Genomic DNA, 19,910 nt, shown 5'->3' with positions numbered 1-19,910 from the left:
TACTTATAAATTCATACAAATAAGCATACCAGTGTCCTCGGGACTGCTTTCATCCGACTTAGATACACTTCCAATTGACGATGAAGAAGGCCCACCGCCAGGCCCATTTTGTACACTGGCAACTGCATTCCTCGGAGGGGGGTCTTTGTGATGAAACTCATTTTCAGGTATCATGTATGACTTTCTACTTTTCAACTGCCCAGAGTAGCTGAAAGTCGCACAAAGTGTTTAAATATACAAATACAAATAAAAAGACACAAACATGGGGTTTAAAAGAATAAAATTAGCAAGTTATTCACCCTGATACTTGGTTCCAAAGAATAAAATAATATTAACTTTCAGTAAGTTCCTGAAGGTCTTTATGGAGAGCCTAGATGCTTTCTTAAAAATAAAAATTTCAATGTAAACTAATCCTTCAACTAAAATGCCTTTTTTCCACTATTGAAGATCTGATAATTCACTGATGATAAAATTACATTTCCTCCAAGCCAAGATATGTTATGTATGACTTTTGAAACTATCATCCAGTACAGACCGGAAGCTAATAATCAGAAGTGACAACTCTCACCAGCCTGTGGGAACATGATCGCATAATCTCCCATAATCTCCTGAAGTAAGGCAGAAGATAAACTTCAACACTGTAAAACATTTTAGAGTCTTCAGAATCCTTCTGTAATCTAGTCTCATAAATCACATTAAAGTATAATTCTGTTACCCCATAGCCAATGCATATAGATCTGGCCTCTTCTCTTTTTCCTCTTGGCAGATTTTATGCACTCTTCTTTCCAAAGCCTGACCCAGATTCAAAACTTTTGGGTACCAAGGAAGTATTTTTGTTAGCACAATCAAGATATTCCTGATGTGAGTATATTCGCCTGTTTCAAGGCAATGTACCGATGCCTACAACAAACATTTTAAGATCTGTTATTATAAAAGTGTCAGTATGAAGAAGAAAAAAACACCTTTGAGAAATACAAATTTTTTTCTTACCTTGGTTAGTTTGTAATGCCATTTATGTACAACATGTCGAAAATTTTCATAGTCTAATTGATCAGCTTTATTTCCACCATCAAATCCAGTTGCTCGTAATATAGTAAGGAATCCTGGATAATTTCCACATTCCTAAGGGAGAAAATAGGCTGTCACTTTTAAAGAAAGATTCTGTCCTCCAAAATAGTAGAAGCTGAAACTGAAGTAGACTAGATTAATGATTCCATGGGAAAATATGATGTGTATCTGAATTACAGGTAGTTTTCACAGAAAGATTAAGTTTATCCAGTGACATTAATTTGAAATGTCAGTTTGAGATAGGATAAAAATATAGCACTTTTTAATAATGAATGAATTGTGCTTAAATTTTAAACATTGTTTTATAACTGAATCTTGAACTCAGCTTCCCTTTTAAAACCAAACAACCCAGAGCTTACTGGAAGTGGTCATTATATACATGGTAAATGGGTAAAATTTAATAGTATTTGTTTCTCATACCTTTTCATATGTGGCTCTATCACTGTGCCACCTGGTCACAGTCTCTAACATGCAGCAAAGGAATCTCCCATATCGACTAGCTTCATTTTCAGTACAGCTTGCGACTGTGTAAATTATATCAGAGAAAACCTACAGAAAACAATGTGTGAAATATGAAGACAGATCAAGTTCAAAATATTAAAAGACCATGTAATACGAATCATAATAAATTAAACAGGTAGGTTTAGTCAAAATGCATCATCCCCTCTTATATTCACAATTCCAAGACCTTTAAAGATTTTGGCTTTTGTGAGAAAATAGTACATTTATAAAGCAACAATAATAACAACAACAAAAACCCACTTTTATAAAGAAAGCTGATTTACAATGACAGAAGAAAAAAATATCATTATTACTACATCATAACTTTTTAACAAAGACTTAGCCATAGATATTAATGGGGTTACAGGGAGCAGTTAAGCAGGGTTAAGCAGAAGCGAGGCTGACAGAAACTAGAAATAGGCAGCTAAGAGGCTGTAACATAAATCAGATTTTTAAACCATAAAATGCACTAATTTATTATTAAGAAAAAAGCCAGATGCAAAAATCTGTGAATGTGACTATACTAAAAAGTGTCCTGGCTTTTATATATGTGCAAAAGTGTAAGCTTTTTTGTTTTTTGAGGGGGTGAAGGTTAAGAATGCAGAATAGAGTTCTACCTATTATGACAAACATAAACTCAAATGTAGAGTTACTGGATTAACAAGGGGGTGCTTATTATATATATCAGGCACTAATCAAAGTGCTTTTGTGTGTAATGACTCATTTAATCCTCACAACAATCTTATGAATCAGGTACTATTATCCCATTTTACAGATAGAAAACTGAGGCACAGAGAGATTTTAAAACTTGCCAAAGATCGTATAGCTAGAAAGTAGCAGAGCTAGGATTCAAGTTCAGGCACTTGGCTCTTGAGTTCATATTTTTAACCACACACACAATAATACCTCCACAGATTATAATGTTTAGCTATCTTTGTGTGAGACTTTTTTTTAAAGGTTGCAATAAAAAGAACTTACTCGATCATAGCAAAGAAGTGTGGAAAAATTTGGAGTTTTCTGTTGATGTACCAATTCAACAAAACGAGCACAGTAAACAGCATCAATTGCTGAAAAAATACATCGAGGAAATATACACAGCTGTAGAAATTTTGTGATGGTCTCATTTTTGGTAGATTCTAAAAATAAGGGAAGAATATATTAAGTGGTAAACTTCTTCCTCAAGTGCCTCAAGGTCACTAAACATGACAACATTAACTTTAGTGTAGAGAATGCTATAAAACCACAAACTATTTATAGTTTGTAACCAAAAGGTCATGCCTGGGATAAGACTTTCATTTTCACTCTGTGGACATTTTTCTACCTATAATTTCTCCAGAAATAAGATTTTATACGTAAGAGATAAGATTTTATACGTAAGAGTTGAATGATAAGCTGCCAATATGGTTAATTAATTTCATCACAAACTAAATCTGTTCTTTCAGTGAACATGTGAAGTCAACTCTGCATTAATGAATAACCAAAGAATGGGATGGGCTTTCCTTGTAGCTCAGTTGGTAAGGAATCTGCCTGCAATGCAGGAGACTCAGATTTGATCCCTGGGTCAGGAAGATCCCCTGGAGAAGAAAATGGCAACCCACTCAGTATTCTTGCCTGGAGAATCCCATGGACAGAAGAGCCTGGTGGGCTACAGTCCACGGGCTCACAGAGTCGGACACGACTTAGCAACTAAACCAAAGAATGGGATAGTGAACACTGAGTTGAAATACAAACATAATACACTTCAGTACCTCCAAAGTTATAAACGTCTGCTTTTTTAATGTAAAGTGGCAGAAATGTAACAATTCCAACAACTTACTTGCTAAAAGCCAGTTGTCCTTTTCCAGTTTCAGTCTCTGCAGAACTCGCTGTACATGTTCCATTTGTTTCTTTTCTTCTTCAAGAAGCTTGTCCTGAAGGGCAGTACATCTCTCCTTCTCTTTTTTCTTTTTATTTGGAGGCTACAAAGTATAAGTTAGATACTTTTCTAACTATAGACACATTACTTCTCCTTCTTTTAATTAAAAGATGTAAGGAGATAAATGAAGTAATTAGTGTTTAGGAGTCCACTTGGATGTGCTTTCACCTCCAATCAACAAAGTCAGTCTTTGTACCCTACCAAAATAGGCTACCTTCTCAACAGTGGTACTTTTAGTCTGAGGCATCGAGTCATCTTTGATCCCTCCTTCTCTGTTTCAACATTCTAACTGCTTACAAGTCCCTTGCATTCCCACTACCTCCACCATAGTCTATGCTCTCAGTACCTCATAATGAATTACCCAAAAGCCACCTAGGTGGTCTCCTGCCTAATGCCAGTCCCTTGGCCTACCAAACGAATCCTTCATACCACTGTTACGAGCAAGCTTTCTAAAGTACCATTTTTACCATTATTGCATCCCTGTTTAGGAATCTACAATAGCTCTGAATTTTATCAAGCCTTCCTTTCTAACTTTCATTGCTCTACAGCATTGGGCACCATCCTAACCATTCAAATTTATCACTAAGCCCATTCACTATAGTACAAATGGTCTCTTTAAACCTTAAATTACTTCATACCTTTGCTGAAGCTCTAGAGTTCCCAATTTGCCTCCATATTTCTAAACCTAACCTATCTTCAAGGCCTATCCAGTTCAAGACTCACCTCTTCAATAAAGTTTTCTCCTAAAGAATTCTCCTCTGGGGAATTCCTATTCTTCTTGCAATTAGTCACATAGACCATTTTAAGTTGCTAGCACAGCATTCGGTAGAAAAGCAAACTTGAATACCTTCTGATTGATCATAACCTCCATGCACTCACCAAGCCCCTGCCCCCACTCATGGAGAGATCACCTCTAAACCCACTTAGAAAAACATTAGGTAATAACAAGACAGAAACTTGAGCTAATATAATTCCAAAGTATGGAAAATGTTGAATTAATACCATGAAGTTATTTTTCTTGAGCTACTAGAACAAAAACCTACCATTTCCTGATTGTCATCAATTGCTTTCATCTGGATTTTAAGTTTAGTGACTTCCCGTTCATAGCTGGTATGTGGAACTGCAAGGTCATACATTGTCAATGACCAGAATGTGGCATAGAATTGAGGACTGATGTCATCCCAGACTTTGGAAACGTGTAAGGAAACCACTGCTTCATGAACAGGAGCCATCACCATTTCACATGATGTGATGTACTTATGAACTTTATGCTGCTGTTTACTTCCCTTCTCTGATTTTTTAAGTTCATCATACTTTGACTGGAGATAAAAAAGTAAAAACACATACACACAATATTTATAGCAATGATTTTCATAGTATAAAAACCTAGGTTCCCTTGAATGGATACACATATACATCTATGGCTGAGTCCCTTTGCTGTCCACCTGAAACTATCACAACATTGTTAATTGGCCATACTCCAGTAAAAAATAAAAAGTTACCAAAAAAACCTAGGTCCCCTTTTCAAGAATCAGAAAATGACCAATCAAAAATGTTGCAGGAAATCTTAATTTCTTACCAACAACATTAAAGATAAACCATCCCTGGAAGCTGTTTCAATATTTAGTCCTGTGTGCTTACTAGGAACTTTTTAGAAGATTCCTATTGCACAAGTTTCTGCTGAGTAAGTGAATAGGGTATGTGAGCCCCTTGTCCATTTCTTCCACTATACTCTCTTGCTGCTGCATCAAGGACTGAACATGTGGGGTTTCCACTTCTGCTTTTGAAATATTCAAGGGAACCAAGTAGGTGGTCTAAACACTAGGAAAGAAGCAGAACAGCAAACCAAGACAGAATGTTTTATCACTACATGTAGCCCCTGTCATCTGTTATGATCTGTCAATTAAGAAGCTGGATCAACATAAAGAAAGGTTATGAGAACATTACCATAAGACTCCTAAGTAGGAGGACCAATTGTCCAGATCTCCCAGTGATTGAGAGGTTTCCAACGATGCAAGACTGTAGTGCTGAAACTGGGAAAGTCTTGGGCAAACAAGGACCTACCAGTAATCCTATTGCTAAGCCAAATAAGACTTTCTCTGAATGACTATGGTATACTTAAGTTTAAAGCATGTGGGAACTGACTTCCTACAGCTTATTTTTTGGCTTGATTGGTTTGGGGGAGAGTCATGGGATTAATTGTATGAAAAAAAGAATCTGTTAGTACAATGGAAGGGACCACATATTATCAATAGTTCATAAAATATATGCCAAACATAAAAAAGAAAACAACACAAAGTAAGAGTTGTTGCTACTGTCTCATGTCCTTCAGTTTCTTTAAGATGAAAGAGCTCTCATCCAGAAAACTGTCTGGGTTAGGCATCATCCCTGAAGATGAACCTAAGAGGACATCTAAAACTAGCTGCTTCTTTATGCTAGAAAAGCACTTAAATCATTCACAGTTTTTGCTAAACATGGAACCCAGAACTAGAAGGTCAGAAGTCAAAGGTCCCACTTCCAGTTCTGCATCATGACAAGCAGAGTCTTGGCTCCTTACAATCCGGCTGCCATTCCCACTGAGTGCTGCCATACTCTAGGCTTACTGGCTTGAAGGCACACCAAGTGCTCTTTGTTTCACAGGATATCTCAAGCAGAATAGAGAATCATACAATTATTTTAGAAGTGGGAAAAATTATCTCCTGTTATCTCCATTTTAGAGAGCATGCTGATAACTACTGAGGCTACAGATGACAAAACTATAAATAAAAAGAACATTACTTAGGAGAGAGGTCCTAATTACACCAGAAACCTGAGAGAATAGCAGCTGGGATAAGAAAGACTTTAAAATTGTTGATCCTACTTGAAGTCCTATTGAAATCAACTAATATGAACCTATGTGTGCAGAATGATATCTGTTGAGGTTCTGAACAAAACATAGAATAAAACAGTGCTGAAATTACCTGGATAAGATAGCTTATCTACCCGATTAGGTCACATTTAGAATATGAACTAGAGGAAAAGCCTTTCTTTCAGACCAGTGTTGCAAGGTGGGTCTCAACAATTAAAACCAGTATTCTTGCCTGAGAAATCCCATGGACAGAGGAGCTTGGCGTGCTGCAGTCCCAGGGGTGGCAAAGACTCAGACAAGACTTACTGAATAAACAGCAACAACATGAGAGTATTATATGATAGCCCTAGTCTCCCTAATCCTTTCATTCTGAATCTGTGACTTCTATTGCTAGGCACCCTCCTGGTTCCTATCTAGCTGAAAATAAAACAGGCTCAATCAGAAAAGATGGCTATACTTCATATTTGCTGAGGACAAATACTTCCTTGCCTAAAGTCAGTTTAACCCCTCTTCAAGCTCATATCTTCAGTCAAATTGATAAGTTTAACAGTTCTACAAAGTCACCTGGGGAATTAGACCTACGGAATAGAACTGATACTAACTGTTATTGCTGTTTTTTCTGGCTGTGCCTCGTGGCATGCAGGATCTTAGTTCACCGACCAGCAACTGAATCCATGCCCCCTGCAGTGGAAGCAGAGTCCTAACCACTGGACCGCCAGGAAGTCTCTGCTGTACTTCTAATTACTGTTCAAAACACCCTTGGCCTAACAATCTGAGCAGTATTTGGTTGGCTTAATTATTCCCAGGAGAGTCTGCCAGTAATCACTTTATGAAGGGACCTGCTGCTGCTGCTAAGTCGCTTCAGTCGTGTCCGACTCTGTGTGACCCCATAGACGGCAGCCCAACAGGCTCCCCCGTCCCTGGGATTCTCCAGGCAAGAACACTGGAGTGGGTTGCCATTTCCTTCTCCAATGCATGAAAGTGAAAAGTGAAAGTGAAGTCGCTCAGTTGTCTCCGACTCCTAGCGACCCCATGGACTGCAGCCCACCAGGCTCCTCCATCCATGGGGTTTTCCAAGCAACTAGCTGCCCTCTAATACTCATACTCTCTCATCAAAGGTTCTTCAAGGGACTTCTCTGGCAGTCCAGTGGTTGGGACTTCACGTTTCCAATGCAGAGCACGCAGGTTCGGTCCCTGGTTTGGGAACTAAGATCTCACATGCTGCACGGCATGGCCAAAAAACAAAATAGGTATTTTTAAGGGGGGGGGGGTCTTCAAGAAAGGCTTTTGCAAGAGGCAAAGTAAGGATCCCAAGGGAAGCTTGGATGCCCAATCCAGTGCAACCAAGGTTGCCAAAGAACTCCCTTTCCAGGGGGTGGTATGTGGCCTACCTCTGACTTGGTTGTACAGCCACCTCTGTAGTTCTCTGTTTTCCTCTCAACCCTGAGGGGAATGACATTTCTTTGTTTAGATATTTTTATCTCTTAAGCAATATTTTCTACAGGCTATGGAAAAAGTACCTGTTGGTATGAATGACCTGCTCTATTTTCTGACCTGGAAATGCTCAGCCAACCTCAAGCAACCAAGTTTTCCTCTTTGCTAGGGTTCAATACCACTGATTTGTGTGTTCATTTCTCAGTATAGTACACGGTAGGTCAGAATTTCTGAGATAAAGCAATTCTCCTACCTCAGTTCCTCAAGAAATCAGGTCCCCTGTTGTATAGCTGAGACTGATATACTAGGGATGGGGCAACAACACAAAATATAACTAAACAAAGAGAATATAACAATTTTCTGGATTGAGAAGAGTCTGAAGGAGAAGCAACAACCCAATCTTACTCCCTTATTGTCTTTTTCCCTCTAGAGAGTATAGCACAGTGTTGCAAGCAATAGTTGAGTCAATTAACATTTAGTTAGTTGTTAGAGGTTAAGTGTGAGACTGTAGCAGTTGATATGTAAACACTAACAGCTAGGTTTACAACTAATAGGTTGATCAAATGATCAATTAGATCCCAAATTTCTCAGCGTCTTTTGCCAAACTCTAATACACAGTCCTGTATCCCTACTGGAAAAAAGAAGGGATCCTAGTTAAAGAGAGGGGAACCAAGATCTTTCCTCAAATCTGTAATGAAAGCCTTGCATAGCACAGACTTAAAAACAACAGATAAACAGAAGGGCCAGAATCCAAGCCTACACAAAAGTGAAGAATATGCTTAGACTCTAGTCAGAGTGGGGAAGACCACAGTTTCCAGAGGACTGACCATAGCCCTGAGAAAAAAGGAAAAGTAAATTCCTATTAGAGGTAATGGCTTTGAAGGGAAGAGTCCAGGAGGTAGACGGAGAAGAGAAAGGGCTTTCTCTTACCCCACACATCCTTACTTGATTTTCAGTACAGTCACTAAAGGGATAACCTACTTGGGGGGACTCTAGTTTGCTTTTTGTTGTTGTTTGTTTTCAGTTGTTTTTTATTTAGGTGGAGAGAAATAAAACAGGAACCATGAATATACCTTTCCTAGAAGTTACACAACATAGAGTGTGAGAGTATTTACAATGTTTGGGGGTGGTTAAGTCTTTCAGTCTTTTCTTTAAAGGCAGTATGTGTAATAACAAGTCAACTAAATGACAAGGATAACTGTCACTAGGGAAACAGCATTCTCTGTATTCACTAGGGGTGTTTCTCAGAATGATATGCCACGTTCATCTGCATCAGAATCATCTAGTCTTGTTAAAAAAAACAAAAAACAAAGCAAAACTTCTCTGGTAGCATTCAAGTTTCTAAATCAGAATTTATGGACATGGGGTTAAGATTTTAAGATGGTTCCCTGGTGGTTCTCTAATAATTTCCTGATGATCTGCACTAATGTTTAAAAACTATAGTTCTAGAGAGCCTATAAGATGTCAACTTGGACAACTGGTAGTGTAGTAACTGTAAAATTATAGAACTAGAAAAGACTTTACTTTTTAAAAGGGTTATGTTCATTGACCACTGCTCAGAGCTGAGTACTAACAAAAGAGCAACTCTCTCATAACCTATGTCAAACTATGCACTTACAAATAAAACAGTTAAGAAGTAATGTGGAGTCATTCTTGGAATGGCAGCAAGAATACTTATACTTACCGAAATATGGTGTGCATACATTGGCCTAGACAGGAAAAATGCTGCATCGTGAGGTGTGTGAAATTCATTACAGAGCACATCAATTGAAGGCACTCGCTTTATATAATCTTCTGTGCTTAGATTAGATGCTAAAAACCCACCAAACTGTACCAGGGTATCATGACACTAAATTTAAAAAATAAGACAAAAAAACACAAATGTGCTAACATTTTATTAAACCAACATAATGTTTTCCAAAATGACTAAGATGTTATTTTTAACAATAGTTCAACAATTAAGAACTCAAATATTACTACTTGAAAGAACTTTAGAGACAATCCACAAACTTAATCATATAATCATATTACAAAGAAGACACTCAAGTCATGAAAAGTTGACTAATTTGAGAATTTGATAGTCAACCAAGGTCTCAAGTTCACCACTTTTAGTGGTAAAATATATTTACCTAAATTTTATAGAACAATATTATGTATATACAAGTCAATTCTCTTGGCCTTTAAAAGTAGAAAATTTTATAAAACACGTGTGATTTTTTTATTACCTTGTAATATGGTGATAGTTAAACACATTTTTTAGGTTAACCACAGGTTTTGGTGCTTAACGCATTATTGACTAGAGATGTATTACTACGTCTTTTGTCACCTGAATGTTATTGACCAGAAACACATCAATACATTTTTAGAGAGTGATACAATTAACATCACTATGTAAAGTTGTTAGAGCTTAAAACTGATCAAGGGTTCATTATACAATCTATGATTATCGTTATTCACATTTTGTTAGGTTTTTGTTCTAACCTTGTGTATATTATAAGTGCAAGTTTATTACCATAAAATTTTCAAAAATGACTGAAAACCTTATACTATTATATCCCCTAGAGTCATCTCTTAAATATCATAATTTGCACAGAAATCGTCCCTATTTCCAGAATGTCTATTTTATATATATATTATGTATATACACCATGGTATATATAATATATATATGATGAGCAAAATGACATTTTTCAAATTATATAACATTCTATATTTTCCATTATCAAGATATAAAAACCCACAGAAACACAAAGGCCACTTTCACTTGCCTGATCATAGAGTTTTCCCACAAGTTTCAAATGTTTCTCTCCACCTTCCTGAAAGATTACCCCATTCCTCTGCTGAGCCATAAGCAAGCAGAGAGGAAGAGCAAGATCATGGTCTAACAGTGCATCCTTTAATCTCTGGGAGGATTTTTTAGTGTTTCTTATCTGGCCAAAATAACCACCCTGCAAAAGAGAAGACATAAATTTACTAGTGTACCAGTACATAACACACGCCATCTGATTTGAAAAACAAACAAACAAACAGCAAAGGTTTGCTTACAATTCTGAAGATAAAAAATCTCACACACCTTACATTTCTTCCCTCTCTTGACAAATATATTTTACTGACACTATTACTGCCACTGGCTTTAGTCACTGGCTTAAAGATAACTGTCAACTGTCTTTAAACTTCTACATATTTTCCACTTTCTACCATGTGGTTCCTTATAAAGATGATTACTCTTTAGTCAGTTCGGAGCAGATTCAACAACAGAGTAACTATGCTCAGATTTATGCCAGCTGGGGTATCAAGGACCACAGAAGATTTTATATTTATTTCCCTTTAGATGTATTACTGTCTTTTATACTTTGTTTCAGCTTTTTAAAAAGGTTAAAATAACTAGAACATTGCAATTTTTAAAAAGGAGGTAGGGACGATTATAAGAGAAAGGTATGGCTTTGACATTTAGCTTTATGTACTCATGTGAAGTTTAAATTCTTTATTATGAACATGCATACATTTTGATTACTGTAGCTTTGTAGTACTGTCTGAAGTCTGGGAGGGTTATGCCTCCAGCTTTGTTCTTTTCCCTCAAAACTGCTTTGGCAATTCTGGGTCTTTTGTGGTTCCATATAAATTCTAGGATTATCTGTTCTAGTTCTGTAAAAAAACTGTCCTAGATATTCTGACAGGGATGACATTAACTCTGTAGATTGCTTTGGGTAGTACGGCCATTTTAACAATGTTAATTCTTCCAATCCAAGAGCATGGAATATCTTTCCATTTCTTTGAATCATCTTCAATTTCCTTTATTAATGTTTTATAGTTCTCAGCATAATAAGTCTTTCATTTCCTTGGTGAGGTATGTTTCCAAGTACTTTTTTTAAATGTGATTTTAGAAGGTAGCATGCACCCAGTTTGAAATTTAAGTCACTAAACAAAAAGAGCAACTCTCACCTCAGCTTTTAGTTGCTCTCCACCAGTCATGGCTTCTAGCTGCTCCATTGTCATTTCTTCTGTAATTTCTATTCCTGCCATTTTTTGTACCACTTCTTTCAGTATAAGCAGGTCAAAACTATTTAGGAAAAATAAGAAACAGTCTACAGTTGAAACTTCAAATGTAAATGAGTTGTAAATAATACACTAAGGAGGAGGCATGGAGGCAGGGAGAGGAGAAAGGAAAAAAAGGAAGGAAATGCAAGTTCCAAGTTGCTATATTTGAGTCTAAGATGACAGTTCGGAGGTCTGCCTTAAGCATATTTGTTACCGTGCCAATAGTTATTCATTTGAATTCTCTAAGTTTAGGACTACTGATGAAAATAACACCTTATGACTTCTAAGATCTTCCTTAATTTGTTAAGTAATGAAGTAAAAACATACTTTTCTACAAAATAAATGCAGATGTGTTCCCAAAGAAAGATAAAGCTAAGCATACCCAAGATACAAGTTAACAGACAAAGGAATGGTGGTTTTTCTAAGACTCTTTTTTCTTAGAAAAAAGAACGGTAGTTTTTCTAAGAGAGTAAGTGCTTAACTCTCTCAACTTGCCCTGCTTCTCTAAACATAGTTTTTGAAAACAAGAGGGCCCTCATGCAAATTAGTATGCAACAAGTACCAATGAAATCTTTCCATTAGATGGTCACAAAAACTGTATCACAATATAGAAAACTGAACTAGAGATTTAAAAGTAACATGATTATTTTCCTGGCCTAAATTGTCACAGAAGAGTAAAATATATGGGAATGGCCAACAGATCCTTAACACAGTTTTGTTTTTCTTTTTAAAAATTTTCCCTAAACCGAAACAATCTGTCAAGAATTACTTAGATAATACTTGTTTGAAGAACCAGAGGGCTTTACAGATCTCTGTTTGCTTTCTACCAGAAAGCTTTTGAAAACAATGTTCAATTCTTAAGTCTAGTCAGTCTATTGCTGATGGGGTTTAATCTACATTCTAATTTAAACTCTAAGCACTGATATTAGTCCAGAATAAAATAATAAAACTCACTATTTATAAAGAAAAGAGGACAGTGTCCAAAAGATACATTAATGTTATCTATCTCTAAAGTTTAAATTCAAAAAATAGTTGTTTTAAAGATAGTACATACACTTTCAAAATAAACATTCCTACCAAACGCTCAATGTAAAGGCCAATTCCTGCCCAGTAGCATAATCAATAGTGGAATATGTTTTGCCATAAGAGGATTTAAAATATACCATATCAATCATTTATTCAAAAGTCTAATGCATAGTCAATATGAATTTTTTAATGAGTTACATATATAGCCAAACATTATAAAATTATAAAATTCTGTTTATATATGTAAGTTATAATTTCTTTAATTTCTTTTAAAGAATTCCATGTAAATGAGTGAACAACCATTATTCTTAAGTCTACAACCAACAAATAGTTTTTCAAGATACTAGCAACCTCAGTATCCCAATACCAGAAGAAGCACTCTAATTATTGAATTTCATTTACATATAATTTGCTATGAATACCTTTTGCCTGCCTTTAGCTGATTAGCCACATACTGAAGAAGACCAGCAAGATCAATTGGATATTTACGAAAAACTGCACCACAGAAACTAGCCAGACCTATATGAAATAAAAACAAAAAACAAAAAACAAAAAACAGGGCTTTTTAAAAAAACAGTTTGTAAAACAAAAAGCACAATATTAAGTGTCGTTTCAACTAACTCAATTTCCAAAACAAAATGAGCTAGGAAAAACTGTGTTGCTGATGCCACTGAATAGAATTTTATAATTAATAATATTAAGGTTGGTACAAAAGCAACTGCGGTTTCAGACAGTGAAATTTTAAATCATTATAACTAGCTCAAACACATCTTTATTAATCAAAATAGGAACCACTACAATCAACATATTTTTGCCAATGAGAAATAAGTTTATTTATTCCTGAAGCATAAAATATCCATGCTTCAGGATTTGGCGAACTCTTGGAAAGCATTTTCTGCATCCTGCTGATTGTGGAAGCATTTACCCTGCAAAAAGTTGTCAAGATGCTTGAAGATGCTTGGTAGTCAGCTGGCAACAGGTCAGGTGAACATGGCAGATGAGGTGAAACTTTGTAGCCCGATTCATTCAACTTTTGAAGTGTTGGTTGTGTGCCATGCGGTCAGGCATTGTCATGGAGAAAAACTGGGCCCTTTCTGTTGATCAATGCCGGATGCAGGCACTGCAGTTTTCAGTGCACATCATCAATTTGTGAGCATACTTCTCAGATGTAATGGTTTCACCAGGATTCAGAAAGCTGTAGTGGATCAGACCAACAGCAGATGACCCAACAGTGACCATGACCTTTTTTGGTGCAAGTATGGCTTTGGGAAGTGCTTTGGAGCTTCTTGGTTCAACCACTGAGCTGGTCATCCCCAGTTGTCTTACACAATCCACTTTTTGTCACACATCACAATCCAATCAAGAAATGGTTTGTTGTTGTTGTGTAGAGAAAGAGAAGACGACACTTCAAAATGACGATTTTTTTGATTTGTGGTGAGCTCATGAGGCACCCACTTATCAAGCTTTTTCATCTTTCCAATTTGCTTCAAATGCCAAACAACTATAGAATGGCTGACAGAGTTCTTGGGAAACTTCTTGTGTAGTTTAAGAGGATCAACTTTGATAATCCTCTCAGTTGGTCACTGTCAGCTTCCAAAGGCTGGGCAGTGTGCTCCTTATCTTCAAGGCTCTTGTCTTCTTTGCAAAACTTCTTGAACTACCACTGCGCTGTACATTCATTAGCAGTTCCTGGGCCAAATGCATTGTTGATGTTGCAAGTTGTCTCCACTGCTTTACAATCCATTTTGAACTCAAATAAGAAAATCATTTGAATTTGTTTTTTGTCTAACATCATTTCCCTAGTCTAAAATAAATATAAAATAAACAGCAAGTAGTAAGTCATAAGCAAAAAAAATAAAGTGAGAAATGCACATTAAAATGTTATATAACATCATTTTATACAAATGTGTATAACCACATTTATTTAAGAATGTATTTCAATATCAAATGGCAAAATTCAACAATGCACAACTGCAATTACTTTTGCACCAACCTAATAGCTAATATTCATTGATCATACATATGCCAAGCAGTCTACTAAGCTCTTTATGTAATTATCTCATTTAATCTTTGCAATAATCATCTCAAGTTGGTATTAACCTATCAATAAGGAAAATTCTGGAACAGTTATGTCATGAAACTAGCTAAGGGTCACAGAGTTGGGTATGAGGTAGAACAGTGATTCAAATATTTAGGCCTGATTCCACAACCTGTGACATAAATTAGACCACAACAGAATCTTGCATATAACTCAAACTTGAATGATCAACAAAACACTTGCCCCTCAAATGTTTGAGTCACAAAAAAAATCTCACTAGGAATGTGCCACCAGTTGTGGAGGGGCAAGGAAACATCGCCAGACCAAGAAGCAAACAAAAGACCAATTTTAGCCAATAGTCTTTATCATATGAGTAGGGAGAAAATCCCAGTCAAGACAAGAGGAGGAGACCCTAGTGAAGTCAAGTGATCTGCATCTTTTCAACAATTATTTGCTGAGCACCTAAAGGATAATGCACAAAACACAGGTCCTGGTCTCAAGGAGCTTACATTACAGAGAGATACAGAAAAGTAAACTAAAATAACTATGATGAATAAAAAGCTACACAACAGTACCGAAGAGGGACACTTTATTCTGACTTTTTGGGTGGGAGGTGTTAACAGGGAAAGCTTCCCAAAGAAAGTGACCTGAAATCTAATGAATAAGGAGAAGTGTGCTGGAAGAGATGAGTGGGTATGGATGTGTATCCCCAAGAAGAGGGAATAATATGTGCAAAAGGGCCATGGAAAGTGCAAGAAGTTCACTTTCCATGTGAACTAGAATATTAGGGAGGGGCAAAAGATGAGGCTAGTATAGAAAGAGGACCTGATTCCAAAAGAACTTACTTGTACGATATATTACAGATTGCAGACTTCAAAGGGCAATGGAGAGTTACTGAAGATTCAGCTATTAGAGACACAACTGGTTGAAAGAAAATGTAAATGGCTGCTAGAAATCAAAGGTACAAGGGGAAAAAAAAAACAACGCTAGGGCTTTTTATTAAACAACCAAGTTTTTGTTCTTTTAAGGTAACTGGAACCTCAGGATGTAAAGGAGACGGAAGAATAGTTCCCTTAAGATTAATTCTTCTAAAATAATAGAATGGATGGGAACTTTCATCTCCCCAGTAATGTTTCTCCAAATTCTATCACAGCCAGTATTAATCTCTTGAGTTAGAAAAGGAATAAATACCATATGAACCTCCTTACACAACTGAGGACTTGAACCCTCTGTAGAACAAGCCAAGTGGTTAGATAGTCTCAAAAGCTCTTGATAAGTAGATTCTTAGCATAGGTAACAGAATACATAGTACAGCTGTTAACAACAGGTGGAAATTTCAACCTTAGAAAAATAAAAATACTTACTCTGAAGCCAACTTGAGATGGTTGTGTCATCATGTTTCATTTTCTCCTTTTCTGGATTAGCTAAAGCTTCAATGATACAATCTTTCATATATTAAGAAAAAATTTTAAGTCATTACATCTCTAACAATGACCTTTAGCTAAGAGAGCAATAAAATGCCACCCTTTGGAAAAAAAGTTAATTGTTAGCTTCAATTTATTACACATTATTGAAAAATACACTCACTGTAGTACCAACTTTTCTTTTTAGCAGCCTCTTTTCCATCTTTTAGCATGCAAGATAGAATCTAACTGTATCAAAGATTTTTGGTAATCTTAACATTATCCTTCCCAATATACAACCCAGACACAAACTCCAGACTGGCCAACCTTCCAATCAGCCATCTGAATCAACCTCAGATGGTTAAGAAAGGAACCTAGAATGAAAATAAAACATTCACCACTACAACCTATGAAATGTAAAACCTATGAATTACTTCATTTGAAAGGATACAGGCCAAGACGTCATAATTCAAGGAAGTGAGGTATTTCAATGAATCTACTACAGGTGTTATTAAGTTATCATACTTCTGTATTTGTGACAAGATCTGGAAGATGGCAACAAAGAATAAAAGGCATTAACTAATCAAAAGAGAGTTTTTACTGTGCTAACTAAATAATGGCTAATCTTTTTTATTTTTCAAAAGAAATAATACTTAAAATTAGTTCCCTTCCATTGTTTATTTATATAAAACCTACTATTCTATCATTTCCTAAGAAAATATTTTCTTAGGCTACATTTTTCAATTAGGAAATAATTCCAGGACATCCAAACTTGAATTTTGGAATTATAGAGGCTAGACTAACGTCAAATGTGTTTTAGAAATCACATTCTAAATATAAAAGTGTTACATCTGAACTGCAATGAAATGCTGTTCAAGTGTTTCTAAAAACTAAATCAACAAATAATGTATCTCTTTATTAATGTTTCTGTAACTTGAAATGCGGCACATGAGACAATGTCAGAGAATCTGTTTATAGCAGTAGCATTGTCACATATTACTAGAAAAGTAGATCAATGTGTTAAGTATATAGCATACTAAATTTTATTTTTAGAATAACCATACAATGGTTCATTTGCTAAAGATTTTTCCCCTAAATCTATCATTTTTTAAGCTACATCATTCTATTTCCACTTGTGCTGATTTAAAGACAACAAAAAGAAAAAATCCCTGAAAATAATATTAACCTCAAAACATACATAATCAAACAAAATGGTTGGATTGCTGTGGCTCAACTTCCCAATTTGTCTTCCAGAAGGCTTCACATTTTCCTTGGTTAGACGCCTACAAGGGGAAAAAAAGGTGGCAGGGATCATCTTAAGTAATTTCCCTTGAAATGTTGGTAGCTTTGTTACATCATGAAAAAAATTTATTTCCCATATATCCAAAATGGATCCGTGTAAACAAACACCCTCATCATGTGCTTTACTGCAGGACTTTGAGCTATTTTGATTATGCATTCTCCAAGAGGGTATTAAAATCTTGTATTAATGCTTAACATTTACAATATACACATTTTCATTTTATAGTAATAGTCTAATAAGCATTAAAACTCTTAACGTACTCTACAAGTACATAAAACTCTTCTTACAGAGAATAATTATTTCAGATTTAGAAGGGCTCACTATCAGTTTAGGGATTAAGATAACAAATTTGGTGTAATACACTGAAATGCTTTATGTCATCTGTCTTAGTGACCCTAAAAGAGTGATAGCCAAGACTGCACTCGATACAGGAAGTTCTCTGATTTTCATATTCAAAGTAATCAAGTCCTGAAAAATCAATTCTACTCTTTCCTTTCTCTTTAATTCACCCTCTACTAAGTATTCTTATACTAACATTTTGGAAATTTATACCTATGAAATGCTTACAAATTGAAAACAATTATTACACGGGATCTTAAACTCTTCTGATGAGATTATTACATAATAAATCTAGATACTTGAAAAGATAACAAGTGACAGCTTTCTAGAATGAAAATATAATGAAGCAAAAAATGAATTTAGTTGACAGTTCAAGGAATGTGACCATTCTGGAAGTGACAAACTATAATTATCTTAAAAAACTTCAGACAAAACTGATCCATTAATCAAAATTATTTCATCAACAACTGCTTCCCTTTCCCATTCTCTATGTCCAGTTTCTTTTTTTCCCATAGAAAAGAATGACTCATCAGTTTTAAACTTTGGCTATACTCTGTTCCACTTACAAGCTTACCACCACCTGCCCTTACTTCTAACCCTACTATTTCAGGTAGCCCTCCTACTTGACAAAAACAGCCCTTCTTTCCCATATTTTTTATTTCATTCCTTTCTGCTTCCTCCCTCCACCAAAAAAAAAAAATATAATAAAAGGAATATTCTCTTGATTATGTCTTCCCCTCAAGCAACTATGGTGCTTGGCATATGGAACACAATCAATGAGTATCTGTGGAATGAATTACTGGATGCCCTATAGAAAATTCATGTTTTAAACAGTAATCAAAACTGGTGGCATTCTCAAGTAATAAATTAATGATTTCATTCTCAACTTAAAAAATTCAATGAATACTAAAATCATATTGTTCAAGGCTAGTGTAACAGTTACAGCTAACAAAAAAATCCAAATATATGAAAAATTCTGCACATATTGTTCTGTGATAAACATTTTATTAATTTACTTATTCATTAATTCATATTAATGTCTTCTATGACAGGCAGAGTGCTAATCACTAGAAATACAAGGATGAGTAACAGTTCCTGCTCTCAAGCTCAGTTCAGCTGGGGAGGTAGATTTAAAACCATTTTAAAAATATTTTTAATCATAAACAATTAGAGCAACTTATAGAACATTACTTATTATACACCATCAATAGTATAAAAGGAGAGGGAATAATATATTTGTATTTATTTGCATATACATAAAAATATCAAATGATAAATAAGAAACTAAACAGTGGCCACATTTTTTTCCCTTGGGAGAACTGAGTGGACAGGGTGAGAGACTTTTTACTGTCTACTTTTTCATATCTACTAAAATTTAAAACATGTGAATGTATAAACTAGTAAAAAAATTAGATAATTTTAAAAAGAAAAATAATCATAGCAATATACATAAGCAGTATGATAGTATTTATATGCATATTTAATAGTGGCGGCACAAATAAAGAACAATCGTCGGACTTCCCTGGTGGTCCAGTTGTTAAGAATCCGCCTGCCAATGCAGGGGACACGGTTCGATCCCTGCTCCGGGAAGATTCCACATGCCGAGGGGCAACTAAGCCCATGCACCACAACTACTGAGCCTGCACACCCTAGAGCCCGTGCTCTGCAACAAGAGAAGCCACCGCAATGAGAAGCCCGCGCACCGCAACTAGAGAAAGCCCACACGCAGCAATAAAGACCCAGCGACCCAAAAATTAATTAATTAATTAAAATTTTAAAAAATCAATTTTGCTTGGTGGTATATGCAATGGAAGGCTTCACAGAGGTGACACTGGAGCCCACCACCCAAGGGTGAGGTCACCAGATGGAGAGAGGAAAAGACGTAAGGGAAAACCTGTATGAACAAAAGAAAAAATATATGCAAAGAAAAAGGAGACCATAGCACATTCAGGGAAACATACGTGGGGCTCAGTACAGCTAGATGTAAAACTGACAGG

At 35.8% G+C, this 19,910-nt stretch overlaps 1 protein-coding gene across 17 annotated transcripts in view; it reads right to left on the bottom strand.

The window, feature by feature from the left end:
• Positions 1 to 19,910, bottom strand: part of THOC2 (THO complex subunit 2) — a 119,559-nt gene that overhangs the window by 19,323 nt on the left and 80,326 nt on the right. For 12 of the 17 annotated variants that reach the window (XM_081565222.1, XM_081565223.1, XM_081565233.1 and 9 more), the window contains exons 16-29: positions 17,458 to 17,554; positions 16,723 to 16,816; positions 16,233 to 16,313; positions 13,253 to 13,349; positions 11,709 to 11,826; positions 10,535 to 10,714; positions 9,451 to 9,615; positions 4,528 to 4,803; positions 3,386 to 3,527; positions 2,548 to 2,705; positions 1,489 to 1,617; positions 991 to 1,122; positions 716 to 900; positions 30 to 208 (exon numbers count right to left, since the gene is read on the bottom strand). In XM_081565222.1, the coding sequence (XP_081421348.1) occupies positions 30 to 208; positions 716 to 900; positions 991 to 1,122; positions 1,489 to 1,617; positions 2,548 to 2,705; positions 3,386 to 3,527; positions 4,528 to 4,803; positions 9,451 to 9,615; positions 10,535 to 10,714; positions 11,709 to 11,826; positions 13,253 to 13,349; positions 16,233 to 16,313; positions 16,723 to 16,816; positions 17,458 to 17,554 (2,033 nt within the window). The remainder of the gene's footprint in view (positions 1 to 29; positions 209 to 715; positions 901 to 990; positions 1,123 to 1,488; positions 1,618 to 2,547; positions 2,706 to 3,385; positions 3,528 to 4,527; positions 4,804 to 9,450; positions 9,616 to 10,534; positions 10,715 to 11,708; positions 11,827 to 13,252; positions 13,350 to 16,232; positions 16,314 to 16,722; positions 16,817 to 17,457; positions 17,555 to 19,910) is intronic. The other 5 variants (XR_014075711.1, XM_081565227.1, XM_081565234.1 and 2 more) reach the window with 1 other exon arrangement.

This window comes from Giraffa tippelskirchi, chromosome X (genome assembly GCF_054371585.1).
Source record: "Giraffa tippelskirchi isolate mGirTip1 chromosome X, T2T-mGirTip1v1.2.pri, whole genome shotgun sequence".
Lineage (NCBI taxonomy): Eukaryota > Metazoa > Chordata > Mammalia > Artiodactyla > Giraffidae > Giraffa > Giraffa tippelskirchi.
This window is presented reverse-complemented; position numbering and strand designations above follow the sequence as displayed.